The sequence below is a fragment of the Hemitrygon akajei genome, chromosome 16 (assembly GCF_048418815.1).
Source record: "Hemitrygon akajei chromosome 16, sHemAka1.3, whole genome shotgun sequence".
NCBI classification, from domain to species: domain Eukaryota; kingdom Metazoa; phylum Chordata; class Chondrichthyes; order Myliobatiformes; family Dasyatidae; genus Hemitrygon; species Hemitrygon akajei.
In genome coordinates this window covers 6,533,162-6,553,464 of record NC_133139.1, presented here as the reverse complement: position 1 = coordinate 6,553,464, position 20,303 = coordinate 6,533,162, and the positions used below count along the sequence as shown (strand labels likewise).

Here is a 20,303-nt window from a genome sequence, read left to right as displayed (position 1 = left end):
TCCCCTCAGATGTGACCTTAAAATAACTTTAAATCTTTCCAGTGGTAGATTCAACCTATTCACATACTTAACCCAATTGCTAATACAGTTGGGCGCCATGGTAGCATAGCTGTTTGCATGGCACTATTACAGCTTGGGCATTGCAGCGGAGTTCAATTCTGACACCATCTGTAAGAAGTTTTTAGATCCTCCTTGTGACCATGTGTGTTTCCTCCGGGTGCTCTGGTTTCTTCCCACAGTCCATAGATGTACTGGTTAGTAGGTTAACTGGTCATTGTAAATTGTCCTGTGATGAGGCTAGGGATGAACAGGTGGGTTGCTGGGCAGTGTGGCTCATCGGGCTGGTAGAGCCTGTTCCTTTCTGTAACTCTAAAAATAAATATTAGCTGTGTTGATGGTCATCAACAGTCAACCCCATTTAAAGATTGTTTATTGATCTTTCTCATTACCAGTATCAAGTAATTACATCATACCACCCACATAGCCAAAGAGTCTGTGGAATGCAGAACAACAACAAAAGAGGAAAAAAATCTACCTTTCACAGTACAATGTTAAGGAGATCGGAGGAAATGAGAGGAGAAATGTCAGGTGGCTTTTTTGGTGCGTGACTGGAACACTCAGCCAGGAGTCATGGTAGAGGGAGATACATTAGAGGAATTGGAGGGTTGAAATTGTAACCTCATTATTTAAGGAGAATTAAAAGTAGTAAGTGTCAACCTCTTAGATTGATATCTACAGCAAGGAAATGCTAAATTCTAATAAAGCACGTGACAGAAAATAACAATTATATGATGGGGAGGAGTCAATATGGATATACACTAGGAAAATGATGCCCAACTGCTTTGGAATTCTTAGTGGATATATCTAGTAGAGTATTAGAGTGGATGTGGCGCATCTGGATTTTCAGACACCTTTAGACAATGGCTCAAACAGGAAGATTATGAGCACTATCATGTGGAATTGTGATCAAAGCAGATAATGCACTATCATGTGGAATTGTGATCAAAGCAGATAATGTTGGAAACTTCCAGCAGTTCAGGCAGTATCTGTGGAAGGAGGAACAGTTAACATTTCAAGTCCATAACTCTTCAAAGTTAGGGAAGAGAAAAATACAAGCTATATAGTTTGTAGTTGGAGGAAGCATGAAGGAGGGACATGTAAAACAAGGGGAATCTCTGATGGCATGAGTCCAAAAGACATGTCCTATGGTCTCTCCCTTTACAAAAGATGAAAGTGCTAATAGCTGTCCCTATTAAGACAATTAGATTCATCCAATCAAAGATATTCCCTTTGTTCCTTCCATACATCCTCCCTCATCTTTCTCTCCTTCCAAACACTAACCTGCATTTCTCAGTCTGTTGAAATGCCCCAGACTCAACAAGTTAACAAGTTCTTCTTCTACAAATGCTACCTAATAGCTGAGTGTTTCACGCAGTTTGTGCTTCTCTTTTAGATTTTCAGCATCCGCTGTTTTTGGATTTTCCTTTATGTACAGATTGAGAAATAGTTAACAGATAAAATGGGTGGGAATAGGGTCCTTCTCAGCTGGAAGGGAGTGACAAGAGGGATACCAGCATAATACACACAAAATGCCAGGCAGCATCTATATAAAAAAGGTACAGTCGACATTTCAGGCCAAAACCCTTCAGCAGCTGTGTTGTTTAGATTTCCAGCATCTGCAGATTTTCTCTTGTTTAAGATACCAGGATAACTGTTTAAGGACAAAAGCTCATTTCAGCATCAAGACAATTATAACATTTCCAAGGCTGCAGATGTCACCAAACCAGGTGGAATACAAGTCATGATAAGGATACACAGAATCTTCAAGAGGATATGGAACAGTTACAAGGCAAATGGAGTGCCATGTGGAAAAATGTGAAATGTTCCACCAGTAGAAATGTTAGGTATTGTTTTTTGAAAAAAACAATAAGATTGGAAAACCCGAGTGCCCTTTGTCTTAAAGTTAAAGTGAAATTGCAGTACCCAGTTAGGAAGACATTGTTTGCTGGTCTCTATTGCCAGCAGATTTGAATACGAGAGTAATATCTTACTGCAATAGGTCCTTGGACAGACCTTATCTGAAATATCATGTGAAATTTTGATCTTCTAACATAATGAAAAAACCAAATGCTTGCTATAGATTGAGTGCGATGAAGATTCAGGTAAAAGGATGAACAGGCTAGGTTTCCATTTCTCTAGTTCAGAAAACCAAGAAGTGACCTCATTGAAACTCAGAGGCTGAAGTAGATGGATACAAGGGGAGACATTCATCTGGGCTGAGAGTTAAGGTCACAATAATAAAAGTCAGGCCATACTGGAATGAGATGAGGAGGATCAGTCACAAAGTGCATTCAAAACTTCAATAGATTTGTGGATGGTATAAAGACAGCAAATTGGTTTGTAGGTGAACACCAGCAATGATATTGTTGAACAGGCCAACTCCCACTCCTATTTCTTATGATCTAATGTCATATCAGTCTGAACTTTGCCAGGAGTTACATCATTTGCTGTTGTGTATGCCTAGATACGAGCAGCAACCGCATATACTTTTATATCACAGGCAAAATGTAGCTTTAAATCATCAGATTCACACTTTCCAGGCCTTTTGATTTTTATATTCAGGAGTATTAAGCAAAATCCACAAAGCAAAACATGCTCTTATTGAAAAAGACTGTTTCTTCTGCTATGCTGAGCCCTCCATTGGTCAGGGTTGACCATGGATGTTGCACCCCAGCTGTCTATGTGATATAAAGCCAGTCTGCATGCCAGGGCAGTATGATTTGGAGAGCCACCCATGCAGCAAGCTCTCCTCTCCACAAACTGATGAATGCAAAGGAACTGCACAGACAGATAGAGTTTGGTACCAGTGGCATCGCAGGAGTTTCCAGTCAGCGCTGAACTCAACATAGGACTGCCTTAGGGATTCAGGCTCCCGATTTTCCCTCTAGGTTTTCTCCCAAAGCTCTTCTAATGAGTGGGTATAGATGCAAGGCAATGGATGTTTGAGGTCAGAGTTTTCCTTCTCCTAGATGAGCTGCCAACCGCAACTGACGAGGCCTATCTCTCTGAACTGGCTGGTTTTAAAGTGCCAGTAACCCAATTTTGCTCCTTCTGCAGTAGAAACTGTTCCACAGGGCTTAGTAATGAAGCCATATGTGAAGAGTTGGACTTGGTTGTCAGGGGCTATTTGAGATGCATGCTATTGGGAGCATTTAATAGAGAGTTTGAGCTTATTGAACTACCACCTCCCCCTTACAAAACCATAAGGAACCTCATGTAATATAGAGACAACGATAACAAGCCAATCAGATAATTGTTCAGAGTGGCCATTGTTTACGACTTCTGTTTTGTTATTGGACATTTGTACTAAATGACCTGATGAAAGCGCTTGAACAACGGGTAAATGAAAACCACTACAAATATCTTCTGACAGATCTCCTTCTGTTGAGTCATTTCATCAAAATTTGACCAGTGAGAACTAGTGTCCTTATTAAATATGACTGATGGATAAAAGTGTGAATTTAATTCTTATTTCTAAACAAGAAAGAGCAACGCATAGATGATTCTTTTGCTACATAGTTGTTTTCCCGTTCATGATAACTACGAGACTATAATAGTTTTTTATTACACAATAACAGATCTTCATTTAGAGACTGCTGAACATTGCCTTGATAATTCTTTCCAGGAAGATAAATAAATAGTTCTCATTCTGATTTTTTTTCTTTATAAGATGTTCTTTGTAGCTTATCAAAAGTTCTTATTACAATAAACGCTTGCAACAGAACCCTCAATACCTGTAATGCAATTGGCTAAATTCTGAACCTGTTACATTAAGGAGCCATTTCAGATTGGCCACCAAATAGCTAATGTATCCACATTTAATTTCTGCTGGTAAATAAAAATGAAGCCATGATAATTTCTAAACTCTAGTAGTACCAATATAGTCCAGCTTGTCCACAAACCCATTTTATGCTGAAATTCTATCACAACTTGTATATTTAAACAGTTTAGCAACATAATTATTAAATGAGCTAAAAATTGAACCAAGTTGAAGGTGTAGAGCAGCACAAATATTTAATACCAATTTAAATATATATGTATTTAACAACCATTGTTTACATTCAATAAATAAATGCTTTGCACTAAATAATGACATTGTACTCACCCTCCTTTAAACCAAAGAGGCTTTGGCAGATCACCAACCCCTTCCCCAAGTTGTGCCTGCAGAAAACAAATTCATCGCAAAATTTCACTTATTTGATATTATTTCCATGACCATTTCTCCAAGCTAAACAATTTTAAAGTGCAGCCAATTTTAAAAACATCAGTACCCATCGATTACTCTTTATGTACCTTGATCTGTCACCTTGCAGAGTTAGTGGCTTAACATTGCATGATAAAGCTATGAAAAAAACACATTGTATCTGGAAAGAAATAAGATACTATAGCAAGTTAAGCAGTACCATTTTATAAATTTGTAAGTAACTATTCATGTAAAATAGCTTTAACTAAGACATAAGAATAAATGTTAAGTGGAACAAGTGCATTTCAACCAAGATAAGTCTATTATCCCAGCGTGTACTTCCTTTCCATCAAATAATGCTAATCATCTTCTCAATATGTCAAAAGTGTGCATCCTCTATGGCAAGGATTGATGAAAAATGTCCATTTAATTCACAACTTCCAATGTTAAATCCCCTCTCTAAGGAAAGGGTGCTCACTTTGTTAACTCCTTTAGGTTAAAGTACAGAAACTCCAAATATTGTTTTTCCACACTTCCAGCTAACTTTATTGCGTGCTCTAAATTTTACATTCTCATTAACTCTGAGCAAATTGTTAGATATGGGTTATTTTAAAACTTCATTCAACGATGTTTAAGAATATAAGAGTATTTTCAATAGGTGCAACAGTTATTGTCTGCAATATAATTATTTTTTAATGTTGATAAAGAAAATCTGGGTTTGTCTCACTTTGTTGTAGTTGACTTACCTCTTGTAGTTGCATACGGACTTTGTTAAAAGCTCTAAGCCAGTTGGCTTTAGCCCTGGACATACTAGAATGCCCTTCCTCCTCATTTCTGTAGCTAAAGATATAAATATGCAACAAAAAAGTTAAAACAATAGTTACAAACCATAATTTCTCACTTCAAATTTCCCATTAAATTCTACCAAGAAATAAAAACCCACTAATCGCTGAAGGGCTTTTATTGCTGATGCCCAATTTAGAAATTTTCTGCCACCCGCTCTACTTTCTTTTATCCTTAAGGTGCTGACTTTTGTTTGGACATCACTCAAGGGGCACCAACAAATCTTTCTGAACTTACTCAAATAGGAATACTCGTCCTATCAGGATTGTGTCAGTAATTGAGACCAAAACTATTGTGTACTATTTTAGTCTCCTTGTCTAAAACATTCTATAGAGGAACTAAAATGAAGATTTAACAGATTGGTTCCTGGGATTGTAGCCATGTTACATGTAGAGAGATTGTTGGCTAGGACTAGTTACTCCTAAATTTGGAAGACAAACTCATTGAAATACATAAACTACATTGAGTGTTTGATAGAGTAGAGCAGGAGTTCTGTCTACTACTGTTACTCCCAAGTAGCTAAACCTGTATTGTAAGGGACCAGGTATACCAGCTTGAACTACAACTCTACAATATTGAAATAATGGAATAATTTTCTATCCAATACAGGGGTTCCCAACCTTGTTTATGTCATGGACTTCTACCATTAACTGAGCTGTCTGTGGACCCCTGGTTGGGAAATCCTGAGGTAGAGGTAGGCTGAGGAGTCCACGTCAAGGAATCAGGTATTCAATGCGAGTGCTACACTATAGAAATCAAGAGATACAGGAAAAGAACGTAAAAGGGCATTTGAGGTAAAAGTCAGACATCACCTCACTGAATGGTGGAGTGGATTCATGTGGCCAAATAGTGTACACATGCTCTGTATTTTTTGTGTTCTCTGTATAATATGTTGTGGATCCCAATGTTGTTTTCACTTGATCCCAAAGCATTTATTTGTAGCAATTTTCTCAATGGGATCTGGAAACCTGGTTATTTTCCTGTTCTCCCAATGCACTGATATCTAATAATGATCACTTAACACCCATAACAGAAATTACTTTGTAATTCTACAACTATGAAACCGCATTGTCTTGAGTAACGCTGTACCCAATGGGACTCTGATGGAGATTCTGTATTGTAACAATTTCATAAACAGTTAAATGTTTACACCTTGTCAACACTCTACCTCTACCCTGTGAAACCAATTATTTTCTCTAACTTCTCTGCTCTGGAATATAGATGCCACACAACTTTTTTCTCTGAAGAATGTCGGGGAGCTTCAGTGGCGTTTTAAACTATATCTCAAAACAAAATCTATTCTTTTACACACTAACAATATCATCCCTTTCCTCTTGTTTGATTTCCACTGACAATGATTTAGAAGCTGAGTTGTATGGTACATTTAACATAATAATATATCCACTGTGCTTCAGGATGGAGAGCCATGATTTAAGACTGATTGCCAAATCAAAAGGAAAAGTGCTCAAGTTTTCACAATATGCCTAAACTCTGGGTAGCTGAAATCATATCAACAATGATCTTGACTAAGTTAGAAATGAGAATAAATTAGCTCAGAAGACTGAAGCTAAGGAGTTTCAATTTGCTACAATTCAGAGCTATATGAGCTTTACTTATCCTAGATCCTGAAATAAATTTAAAAACTGAGAAAATAATAATATCATCAAAGTTATAAAAGATGGTCAAGGGGGTGAAAAAAAACTACACAAGACAGAGATTTAAAAAATTATACCCAAGGGATTGGATCCTTGATTTGAAGTTACAGAAATAGAAAGGAACAAATCACATCTTAAGCCTTCCTAGCATTTTAACACATAAAATGTTATAATAATGCTTTGCTGCAAATTATTTTCCAGAAGGCACAACCTGAACAAATGGTGAAATATTTAATTGTAATTTTCAGAAGATATATGTTAAAAGTTACATTTCTGCATTGTTTGGGAAAGGAACAGGGGACTGAGAATATTTAGCAAACTCTTTCATAAAGCCAACTAGAAAGGATTTGCTAAACACTTGTGAGCTGTACTGCTCTCAAATGTATTGTGCCAAAAATTAATTAATTTAATTCAGCAGCACAGAATTAAGTTTCCCTCAGCTGTTTCATTAACAAGATGACTTTTCTCTAATTATTGATCTGTTCCATTTCACAACCTACATTTTACTCTTAATGTGCAGTTAGCTTAGCTACATGCTATTATTGTGAGATCTTAGTGTGTTAAATTATTACAATACAAGTCGAAGGAAATTGAACAAGGGCTTCATTTTGTTAAGTCGAATTCAAACATTATTATTGAAGTAGCAAGGCAGGACACATTCTACAACATTTTCAATGCTTCATATAATTAAACAAATTATAATAATACTATCCATTTGTTAGTTGTATCAAAACATCTATATTGAGTCTCACCTAGGAAATTAGCTCTCCGATAAGCTTTATAAGACAATGAAATTCTTACATTTCTAGTGGTTTGGCTTCAGGTTGCTCTGGTGGTATCTCAGTTTCAGGTTTAGCTTCCTCTGGAGCAACAATTTCTTCCTCTGTTGGTTTTTCCTCATATATTTCTACTTCCTTCTGGAACTCTTCAGTTTCGCTATAAATCTCCAACGGCTCATTATCGTCTTTGTCCCAGTCTAGAGATTCTTTCTGACAGCTCACTGAGCTGTGGCAAGAGTGATAAGAATCACCGTCACGTTCATCATCTAAATCGGAGCCTTGCAGACTCTCGTTATCTTGATCAAAGTCCTCACTAAGCTGGGAACTACCCTGGCTCAGCTCTGCTGATGAAGCATATCTGCTGCTACCTGTTGGGCTGCAAAAATGAGAGAGATATTAAGGCTTCTTAAACTGAAAACAAAGAAATTTGATAGAATTATCAACTATCTTAAAACATACAGTGTAAAGAATTTGTTCTATACAGATCGAATGAGAATAGTAACAAATCATGAACACTTTGGATATACAAGTTAAAATATCTGGAGCCTTCTTTCTTTATTTTTCCATTTTTAATTAAAAAAATTATTATTGGTTGTTGAAAAGGAGAGCAAACATGAATCTTGGGCAATTACCAATTTGCTAGATTTGAATGGTACTTACTGACCAGCATAACTGTATAAAATTTGTAAAACATGGTAGTGTGCCCATAGATTTAACCTGCCTCCCATATTGCTGAAGGGAAACATTGCACAGAGGGTGGGCATAAGTGAAACGAAAAGAAGAATCTACTCTGGGCAAGCAAATTAGCACCATGAAAATGTTATTGCAAATTAGCTTTCTAAAAGAAATTTCCAGGAGAAATTATTTTGGAAAATCCAAATGCATATGCATATTTTTCTCAAAGAATCACAATTTTACACTTTCCAAAGCAGGGAATAAACAGTGGAGCAATTCCAGAAGTTACTCTGACCACAGTTATGTGGATGACCCATGAAAGAAGACAGGATGTTTTATATTTTATTCATTCAAGAATGGGGATTGTGGGGGGATGGGGGGGAGAGAAAGAGCTTGAGAGGGAAAGAATGTAATTTCCTCTCTTAATATATTAAAAAAAACAGAATTCTATACATTTCGACAGTCAAAACAGCAGTAAAGTCAAATCAGGGAAAAAAAACTTCACAGCAGAGTCCTACACATTTCGATCCACAGAATGGTGATATCACTGCATATTCAAGCACCCATTAAAAGTACACATGACACAGACACAAGAAATAGTAAATCAAGACATGCCACTTAACTTTCCCTGCCTTCAAGATCATGGTTAACCTGAATTTAGCCTCAAAACCACATTCTTGATATTACAAGTTCTATTTTTTTAATTAACAGAACAAATCTTGTACAATATCAAGTGTCAGGTCTCTCAGTGGGAGAGCATTTTGGAGACAGTGATCACAATTCTATCTCCTTTACCATAGCATTGGAGAGGAATAGGAACAGACAAGTTAGGGAAGTGTTTAATTGCAGTAAGGGGAAATATGAAGCTATCAGGCAAGAACTTGGAAGCATAAATTGGGAACAGATGTTCTCAGGGAAATGTGGCAAATGTTCAGGGGATATTTGCGTGGTGTTCTGCATAGGTACATTCCAATGAGACAGAGAAAGGATGGCAGGGTACAGGAACTGTGGTGTATAAAGGCTGTTGAAAATCTAGTCGAGGAGAAAAGCTTACGAAAGGTTCAAAAAACTAGGTAATGATAGAGATCTAGAAGATTACAAAGGCTAGCAGGAAGGAGTTTAAGAATTAAATTAGGAGAGCCAGAAAGGGCCATGAGAAGGCCTTGGCGAGCACGATTAAAGAAAAACCCAAGGCATTCTACAAGTATGTGAAGAGCAAGAAGATAACATGTGACAGAATAGGACCAATCAAGTGTGACTGTGGAAAAGTGTGTATGGAACCAGAGGAGATAGCGGAGGTATTTAATGAATACTTTTCTTCAGTATTCACTACGGAAAAGGATCTTGGCAATTGTAGGGATGACTTACACTGGATAGAAAAGCTTGAGCATGTAGACATTACAAAAGAGGATGTGCAGGAGCTTTTGGAAAGCATCAAGATTTTTTAAAAAATTATTTATTAAATTTTAGAAAATTACAAAGAATAAATGTGATGATAAATAGTGAGAAAAATATTAACCCTCCCCCATCCCCTTAACCCTTATCTAAAGAAAGGGAAAAAAAGAGAAAGATTGCCTGGATATCGGAGGATCCCCACATGTTCCATGGAGTTCAAAATAATTTTAATATTTATTTTTACTTTCCCCAATTACTTTATAATTTTATCTTCAAAGGACCTATGTATTTAATCCTATCTTTTGTAGGTATGGGAGCCAAATTTTCAAAAATATATAATTCCTTTCATTTTTTTAATATATGTTAAAACTCTTTTTCTTTTCACAGGTCCATTAATTCCATTAACATTAAAACTTTAAAAATTAAGTAAATTAATCATTCATAATACCTTGGGAACTCTTTAAAAGTTTCTCCCCAACCATCCAGGCAAAAAAGAAGAAAAATAGAAGAAAGATAACTAATATATAAGAAAAAAAAACCAAAGTACCCCCCCCACTAATGTTGCAAATAAAAAGAACACAACATTACACCCCCCCCCCATTTTATGGGTCATGGCAATCGCCATGATTGTACACGTGAAACACGCAGCCATCGATCAGGAGCTCTTCCAGCTCCCCCGCAAAAAAAAGAAAATATATTAGTGAAGAAAAAAAATAATTAATGTCTCTACTCCCAATTAATACTCAACTATTTTTTTTAATATAAATGTCCATCAAGTCCAACCTTGTTTCAGTCTTCATCATTAGTCCATTTCATTTCTATAATTCTTTACTTCTTCGTGGACATCAGGTAATTCTTGTACAAATTCCTCCGCTTTCCGGTAGTCAACGAAAAATCTTCTTTCTTCGTTATCCAGGAAAATTATCAATTTTGCTGGATAGCTCAATAAAAATTTATAGCCCTTTTCCCATAAAGATTTTTTCACTTGATTAAATTCCTTCCGCCTCTTCAGAAGATCGTAACTTATGTCTGGATAAAAAAAACTCTTTTCCCTCCTATTATCAATGGCCCATTTCTCTTTTTAGCACCTTGAATAGCTGCCTTCAAGATCATTTCTTTATCTTGGTACCTTAAACATTTTATTAAAATTGATCTTGGATTTTGATCTTGTTGAGGTCTTGGTCTTAAAGCTCTGTGTGCTCTTTCAATTTCAATTACTTGGCTTCCTTTTTTCATTTCTAACATTTTCGGAATCCATTCTTGAAAGAATTTTATTGGATTTTCTCCCTCTGTACCTTCCATAAGACCAACAATTTTTATATTATTTCGTCTACTAGAGTTTTCAAGTGCATCTATTTTTTCCAACATCTGTGTTCTTTCTATTGTCCAGGCAAGATTATTGTCTTCTATCTTATCTATTCTTCCAGTGTTTTCTTCCACTTTTACTTCCATCTCTTTAACTTTATTATCCATCTTCTTTTGTTTTTCTACCACATTATCGAGTTTATTCTGCATCCTTCTTATAGCTTTTAATTCATTCATAATATATATCAGAATATCTTTTATGTCTCCTTTAATCTCTTCCTTCTTTTCCTCTTCTTCTTCCTCTGAATTTCCCAAAGAGTCTGATTCCACTTCCGATTCACTTCCAACCGTAGTTGGGATTTGTAGTTTTGTTAATATCTGTTCATGCATACTTTCGCGCATGCGTTGTTCTTGCCGTTTCTTCTTGGAGACCGCTGACATTGCTGCAACTTCCGGTCCCGCATCATCAGAAGTGCCATGCACTTCGCCGGGAGGAGATCCAACTTGAGTCCGAGGCTTCACCGAGACGGTTAGGCCTTTTTCTCCGCCGATTTGCGCAGTCTTCGAAGTAGTAGCTTTCTTCTGTCTCAGTTTAGGAGCCATATCAAAAGATAATCCTGAGTTACTTATAAATAGTTTCTAGTAGATATTTGTTAACTCTTCTTCATTTAAACCCTATTTCATTACTTTTTACAAGGGAGCTGGATTCCCAACGTCTTGACCCGTCATCACGTGATGCCCCCCGAAAGCATCAAGTTTGATACGTTTCCGGGACTAGATGAGATGTACCCCAGGCTACTGTGGGAGTCTTTGCATCATCAATGGGGATGGGAGAGGATTAGGAGGATTGGAGGGTTGCAGATGTTGTTCTCTTATTCAAGAAAGGGAGTAGAGATAGCCCAGGAAATTATAGACCAGTGAGTCTTAATTCAGTGGTTGGTAAATTGATGGAGATCCTGAAAAGTAGAATTTATGAACACTTAGAGAGGTATAATACGATTAGGAATAGTCAGCTGTCAAAGGCAAGTTGTGCCTTACGAGCCTGATTGAATTCTTTGAGGATATGACTAAACACATTGATGAAGATAGAGTAGTAGATGTAGTGTATATGAATTTCAGCAAGGCATTTGATAAGGTAACCCATGCAAGGCTTACTGAGAAAGTAAGGAGGCATGGGATCCAAGGGGACCTTGCTTTGTGGATCCAGAATTGGCTTGCTCACAGAAGGCAAAGAGTGGTTTTAGACGGGTCATATTCAGCATGGAGGTTGACGACCAGTGGTATGCCTCAGGGATCTGTTCTGGGACCCTTTCTTTTCGTGATTTTTATAAATGACCTGGATGAGGAAGTAGAGGGATGGGTTAGTAAAGTAAAGTAGAGTGGATAGTGTGGGAGGCTGTGAGAGGTTTCAGCAGGTCATTGATAGGATGCAAAACTGGGCTGATAAATGGCAGGTGGAATTCAACCCAGATAAGTGTGAGGCTGTTCATTTTGGGAGGTCAAGTAGGATGGCAGAATATAGTATTAATGGTCAGAATCTTGGCAGCGTGGAGGATCAGAGGGATCTTGGGGTCCGAGTCCATAGGACACTCGGAGCTGCTTTGCAGGTTGACTCTGTGGTTAAGAAGGCATACAGTGCATTGGCCTTCATCAACTGTGAGATTGAGTTTAAGAGCAGAGAGGTAATGTTACAGCTATATAGGACCCTGGTCAGACTCCACATGGAATACTGTGCTCAGTTCTGGTCACCCCAGTACAGGAAGGATGTGCAAACTATAGAAAGGGTGCAGAGGAGATTTACAAGGATGTTGCCTGGATTGGGAAGCATGCCTTATGAGAGTACGTTGAGTGAACTTGGCCTTTTCTCCTTGGAGCGACAGAGGATGAGATGTGACCTGATAAGAGGTGTACAAGATGATAAGAGGCATTGATTATGTGTATAGTCAGAAGCTTTGCCCACGGCTGAAATGGCTAACACGAGAGGGCACAGTTTTAAGGTGCTTGGAAGTAGGTACACAGGGGATGTCAGGGGTAAGAGCTTTTAAAAAAAAAGCGCACGCAGAGAGTGGTGAATATGTGGAATAGGCTTCCAGCGATGGTGGTAGAGGCGGATATGATAGGGTCTTTTAAAGAGACTCCTGGACAAGTGCATGGAGGGCTATGGGTAACCCTAGGTAATTTTTTAAAGTAAGGACATGTTCGACACAGCATTGTGGGCCGAAGGGCCTGTATTGTGCTTAGGTTTTCTATGTTTCTAATTTATAATAATGTCAAAGATTTTTACTAACTTTTATAAAAATAGGATTTACATCAGCAGATATTACATTTGTATTATCTGTTGCATTCAATTTGCAATGAACAGAAATAGCCATAGAACAGTCCGAAGCATAAGCACCTCCTAGGTCAAGAGTTCCCAACCTTCTTTATGCCATGGATCAATACCATTAAGCAACCCCAGGTTGCTTAGGTGATTAGCATCAGGTTTAAATTAGTCCTGATGAAGGGTCTCAGCCTGAAATGTCGACTATTTAATAATTTCCATAGATGCTGCCTGACCTGCTGAATTCCTCCAGCATATTGCGTGTGCTGCTCTGGATTTCCAGCATCTGCAGAATCTCTTGTTCAGATTACATTGCTTTATGAGAATAGGTTGAGTGAACTCGGCCTTTTCTCCTTGGTGCGATGGGGGATGAGAGGTGACTTGATAGAGGTGTACAAGATCATGAGAGGCACTGATCGTGTGGATAGTCAGAGGCTTTTCCCCAGGGCTGAAATGGCTAGCACGAGAGAGCATAGCTCTATGGTGCTTGGAAGTATGTATAGAGGAGATGTCAGGGGTAAGTTTTTAAAAAAAAAACACAGAGAGTGGTGAGTGCCTGGAACGGGCTGCCGGTGGTGGTGGTGGAGGCAGAAACAATACGATCTTTTAAGAGATTCCTGGATGGCTACGTGGAGCTTAGAGAAATAGAGGGCTATGGGTAAAGCCTAGGTAGCTCTAAGGTAGGGTCATGTTCGGCACAGCTTTGTGGGCCAAAGAGCCTGTATTGTGCTGTATGTTTTCTATGTTTCTAGTTTCAGATTACTCTAGAATACTTCATAATGTTTGAAATGTTTACATAACTATCTCTATGTAAAACTACTTGGAGGAAGAGGTGGGCAAGAGATTTAGTACGAGGCAGTAGAAATTAAAGAGGTACAACTCTTAAACACTTAAAATTTTAAGAGAATTTACATTATTATACAGATATGAACATAGAAGTGGGCCACTTGGCTTCAGCCCGCTCCACCATTCAATATGATCATGCCTGACCAGACCTCTTCTCTTTTGCATTGATTCTCCAATGTTTCAAAATTCTTCCACTTTAAATTCCAATTATTTAGTCTCCACATCCAAACACAAAGCTAAGCCAAACATAATCAATTCCCATAAACCTGTTCAGACCTAAAACACACACCCTCACGGAAACAGCTCCAGGAATCACACCAACCTACATTTCCTGCTCATCAAAATAAGCAAAACCTTGTAGTAGTGGTCACACTACTCAGAACTGTTGCAAACAATCCTTGCAATCTCACTTCTACTTGCTCTGGATGTGGAGGACCTGCTCCACTAGCTCTCCATACCCTTAGGTTAAATGGCAAGATTTACTTGTTGGGCTGGTGCAGAAGCCCTGCCCTGACTTGCTGACAGACTTGACAGTAGGCACATGCCCAGAGGTACAAATTTTGCCTTTGATAAAGCTACAAGATGTTTTAATAATTGTGACATTTGGAATCTATTAAGAGAGATTTACTGAAACTGAGAGAAAAAAAACAACTTATTTTAAAATTATTTCTTTTTATTTAGAAATACAGCATGATAACAGGTCCTTTTGGTCCAACAAACCCATGCTACCCAAATACACCCATGTGACCAGTAAACCTATCAACCCATACATACCTTTGGGATGTAGGAAGAAACTGGACACCTGCAGGAAACTCGCGTGGACATGGGGAGAATGTACAAACCTTTTACAGACGGGAAGAATTGACCTCAGGCTGCTGACACTAGTAACATCACGCTAATCACCATGGTACCATTAAACACATTTAGAAATAATCAAGATGAAGCCAAGGTAAACTAATTTGATAAACATCTTTTTCTCTGCTTCTTAATGCACATGCCAACAGATCTCACAGAAATCAACAGGAATTTAAACCTATGCCAGGTCTGAGCTGATGCAGTTTCCCAGTGTTATGATTTCACCATGCCATTCTGCTTATTAAAATACCCATTTAAAAGGGCAATTGATAATCCCAGCAAGACTGGGCTCAGTCATCAGATGTGCTTCTACCCAAATGGCTGAATGCCAAAAGCTTCTTTCTGAACCACTTGTCACATTCAGCAAGGTTCAACTCAATGCTTTAGCATCCAACCAATGTTGTGATTAAAATTTAGAACAGCACTGAGGCGTAACAGTTAAATGTAAGGGTATCAGTGCCAGCAACTCGGGTTCAGTTCTGCCGGTGTCTGTAACAAGGTTGTGTTATCCCCAATGTGCCACTCTTACTGAAGAGCATACGAAGGTAACACGAAGAGTAGAAACAAATAAAGAGGAACGTGGGGTAACATTTTAATTGGAAGAAAAGTGAAGATTCTATACAAAGCCAATAGTGGTGAACAATAACATGGCTACCAGGTGCTCACTTGGCTGAAGGCAGAAAGTGCATAGAATACAAAATAGTAATGGCATTTTTGACTTCTACAGCCAATGATATCAAGACCATGTGAAGAACTCTGACAACAAATACATCTGTATTTCTCCTGTTCACGGGCTTAAGAACTGCATGGAAGTGAAAGCTGAATCAGACTGAAACCAATGTCACCTGTAACTTCTATTTTCTCCAATTAATAAACTTTTGTTGCCTCACAAGTATTATTGTCTTATCCAGGAATCATTCTGGACTTTAACATTCACATTTTATTTCCCTAAACTACTGGAAACCTACACTGTGAGTGTTTTGTGTTAATTGTCAATTATTCAACTACATAACTCAAACTGGATAGTACTCAGAAAATAGGTATCAGTTTCTTGCACTTTGAGGTGCCAAACAAAAATAGACAGCAGTAGCTAGTTCGAGAGGATCAACCTGGTACTTACTGAAATACTCACAACTCAACCTTTCTCAACTGTTATGGTGAAATCACACTACGTATAATATTTATAGCCAATTTTCATAACATCAATCTTAACTCATACTTTTCAAATTTACAAACTAACCAACATAATCAAAGACCTCCAAGCACCCCAAATATTCTTTCTTTCCCCCCCCCCCCCACCCCATTGGGCAGAAGATTCAAAAGCCTGAAAGCATGTATCACTAGGCTCAAGGACAGTTCTATCCCATTGTCATTAGACTTGTGAACAGATCTCTTGCCCAAACACACATTTGCCAAAGTCTATTTTGGCAAATGAACTACAATGTTGGAAAATGCAAGGTCATGCACTTTGGTAGTAGAAATAAATGTGCAGACCATTTATTAAATGGGGACAAAATCCAGGAATCTGAGATGCAGATGGACTTGTGAGTCCTTATGCAGAACACCCTGAAGGTTAACTTGCAGGTTGAGTCGGTGGTGAGGAAGGAAATGCCATGTTAGCATTCATTTCAAGATGTCTAGAATACAAGAGCAAGGATCTGATGCTGAGGCTTTATAAGGTACTCACCTTAAGTATTGTGAACAGTTTTGGGCCCCTCATCTTAAAAAAGATGTGCTGGCATTGGAGAAGGTTCATAAGGATAATTCCAGGAATGAAAGGATTATCATACAAGGAACATTTGAAATCTCTGGGTCTGTACTCGCTGGAATTCAGAAGGATGATGAGGGATCTCACTGAAACCTTTCAAATGTTGAAAGGCCTAGACAGAATAGATGTGGAAAGGATGTTTCCCATGTGTGGGAGAGTCTAGGTCAAGAGGACACAGCCTAAGGATAGAGTGGCGCCCTTTCAAACAGAGATGCAGAGAAACTTCTTTAGCCAAAAGGTGGTGAATTTGTAGAATCTGCTGCCACATGCAGCTGTGGACGCCAGGTCATTGGGTGTACTTAAGGCAGAGATTGATAGGTTCTTGATTGAGCATGGCATCAAAGGTTATGAAGAGAAGGCTGGGAACTGGGATGAGGAGGAGATAGGAAAAAAATGATCAGCCATGATTGAATAGCAGAGCAGACTCAATGGACCAGATGTCCTAATTCTGCTCCTATGTTTTATGGTATAATGGTCTTATTTTTCACTTCAGGTACCAATGAACTGTAGCCTGGGAAGGTAGTGAAGAAACTAACATTCAATGACTATGACATATCACTACATTTCTATTTCATACCAACTCTAATACTGATACATTATGCCATTTAGAGGATAGCATAGAGGCAGATCTTCTCATAGTCAGATGTTATGCACAAGTATTTTGTGCCAATACAGTGGAGAAAAAAAAAATCTCATGCTGAAGAAGTACACTTACTGCTACAGAAGATGCAGATGAAGATATTGGTAGGGTCAGAATAGATGGCACTAAATCAGTATGGACAGCAAAAATTTTCATTCCATTGGAAAACAGGGACTTGTGTTTTATGTCAAAGAGCAAAATAGCATCCAAAAGCAACTGCACAAGGCTTAGAGGCCAAAAGTGATATCCGTTTCCACACCTGTGAAGCCAACTATGGTATCGTAGGCAATTTCAGAATTCCTTTTGCAGTACAAACAGGAGGCACTAAAAATCAAATTGAGAAACTCAGATTACTCTGCCACAAGGAATTATTCCTAGTTTGACTGATGAAATGGAAGGTCACCTTTCCTCAATTCAGTATGTTAACTTCCTAAGCTTACTTCAGCATTTAACAACCTCATAAGGGGCTCCACGTTAAGAGCCTTCTGAAAATCCAAGTAAACAACATCCACTAACTCTTCTTTGTCTATCCTCCCTGTTATTTCTCAGAATTCCAACAGATTTGGCAGGTAAGATTTTCACTCAAGGGAACAACGGTGACTTTTGCCTATTTTATCATGTGCCGACAATTAGCCCAAAACCTTAATAATGGACTCCAACATCTTCCCAACCATTTAAGTCAGGCTAATTGGCCTGTAATTTCCTGTCTTATGCCTCCCTCCCTTCTTGAAGAGTGGAATAACATTTGCGATTTTTCAGTCCTCTGGAACCATTCCAGAATCTAGTGTCTCTTCATAGTTCCTATCTTGTTGAAGAAATTGTTTAATTTTCACTCCTGGGCATTTCTTAAAAGATCATTATCAATGCCTCCACAATTTCTTCAGCTACCTCTTTCAAAACCCTGGGTTGTAGTCCATCTGGTCCAGGTGACCTGTCTACCTTTAGACCTTTCAGTTTCCCCAAGCACCTTCTCCTTAGTAATAGCAATTACACTCACCTCTGCCCTGACATTCTCAAACTGCTAGCATACTGTTGGTGTTTTTCACAGGAAAGACTGACACAAAATACTTAAGATTGTCTGTCATTTACCTGTTCTCCATTTCCACCTCTCCACCATAATTTTCCAACTATCTAATATGGAAACTTATCTCTTTTACTCTACATATCTGAAAAAAACATTTGGTATCTTCTTTTATATTATTGGCTAGCTTACCTTCATATTTCATTTTTTCTCTTTTTATTGCTTTTTTAGTTGCCTTCTGGTGATTTTTAAAAGCTTCCCAAGCCTCTGGGTTCCCACTTTTTGTTTTGCTATATTGTATGCCCTCTCTTTTGCAGTTATGCTGGTTTTGACTCCTTCTCAACCAAGGTTGCATCATCCTGCCTTTAAAATATTATTTCTTCTTTGGGATACATCTATCCAGTGCCTTCAAAATTGCTCCCAGAAACTCCAGGCATTGCTGTTCTGCCTGGAGTTCATCCCTGTTAATGTCCTCTTCCAATCATCTTTTGCCAGCTCCTCTCTCATATTTCTGTAATTCCCTTTATTTCACTGGAATATTAGCCTTTTCTTCTCCAACTGCAGGGTGAGTTCTATCATGATATGATCATTGCCTCCTTAGCATTCCCTCCTCTCTCACCGTAACCCTCTGTCCTCTAGTCACAGAGTACTACAGCCAGAAACAGGCCTTTCAGCCCATCTAGCCCATGGTGAACTATTCTGTCTAGTCCAATGTCCTGCACCTGGACCACAACCCTCACTTTGGGAAAAAGAATTTCACTATCTACCTTACTTATTCTGTCATAATTTTATGTACTTCAATCAGTTGATCACTTAGTCTTAGACATTCCAGAGAAAACCATCTAAGTTTGGCCAGTCTTTTCTTAGAACTATTATGCTCCACTCCAAGTAAAAATGCTGCTGAACCTTTTCTGTATCCTCTCCAAAGCCACCACATCCTTCTAACAGTATGGCAACCAGGACTGCAGACAATATTCCTAATGAGGCCCAAACAAACACGAACAAGAGAAAATCTGCAGATGCTGGAAATCCAAACACAAAATGCTGCAGAAACTCGGCAGGCCAGACAGCATTTATGGAAGAATATTGTCAACATTTCGGGCACAGACCTTTCAGCAGGACTGGAGAGAAAAAAAAGTGGTAGTTTTAAAAGGTGGGGGGACAGCAGGGAGAAACACAAGGTGACAGGAGGGGGAGGGGTGAAGTACAGAGCTTGGAAGTTAATTCGTAAAAGAGATACAGAGCTGGAGAGGCCGAAGGCCACAGAAAAGGGGAGGGGGGGGAAGATGCACCAGAGGGTGGCAAATGCCATCCCTCTTCACCATTCCCTTATCTCATTGCTCCTTGCCTGTCCATTGCCTCTGGTGCTCGTCCCCACTTTTCTTTCTTTCATGGCCTTCTGTCCTCTCCAATTAGATTCACCCTTCTCCAGCCCTGAATCTTTCACCAATCAAGTTCCTAGCTCTTCACTTCACCCCTCTGACTCCTGATTTCACCTGTCACATTTTTTCTCCCTCCCGTCCCCCAACCTTTTAAATCTACTCATCATTTTTCTCCAGTAAAGCTGAAGGGTCTTGGCGTGAAACATTGACTGTATCCATAAATGCTGACTCACCTGCTGTGCTCTTCCAGCGACTTGTGTGTGTTGCGAGGCCCAAAGTTTAACACCATTGCAATGTTACCTTCCAATTTTTATACCTAATCCCCTGACCGATGAAGGTAAGCATGCGATGTCCCTTCTTACCCATTCCATTCCACTCGAGTTGCTTCGACTTGCATCCCAACATCCCACTGAGCATTAGTGCTCGTAAAGGTCCTGCCAGTTATTGTATTCTTTTTATATTTGACCTCCTAAAGTGCTACAGCTCATTTAAAGCAACCGCAAATGTAAATTTTATGAAGAGCTATGTCAAATGGGATTTTGCTGTTGTCTAGACAATTAAAATTGATTTTTTAAG

The 20,303-nt window shown here is 38.6% G+C and overlaps 1 protein-coding gene across 4 annotated transcripts in view; it reads right to left on the bottom strand.

The window, feature by feature from the left end:
• Positions 1-20,303, bottom strand: part of LOC140739717 (protein unc-13 homolog A-like) — a 287,569-nt gene that overhangs the window by 148,472 nt on the left and 118,794 nt on the right. For all 4 annotated transcript variants that reach the window (XM_073068158.1, XM_073068159.1, XM_073068160.1 and 1 more), the window contains 3 exons: positions 7,543-7,896; positions 4,990-5,083; positions 4,166-4,221 (listed from right to left, as the gene is read on the bottom strand). In XM_073068158.1, coding sequence (XP_072924259.1) covers positions 4,166-4,221; positions 4,990-5,083; positions 7,543-7,896 — 504 coding nt within the window. The remainder of the gene's footprint in view (positions 1-4,165; positions 4,222-4,989; positions 5,084-7,542; positions 7,897-20,303) is intronic.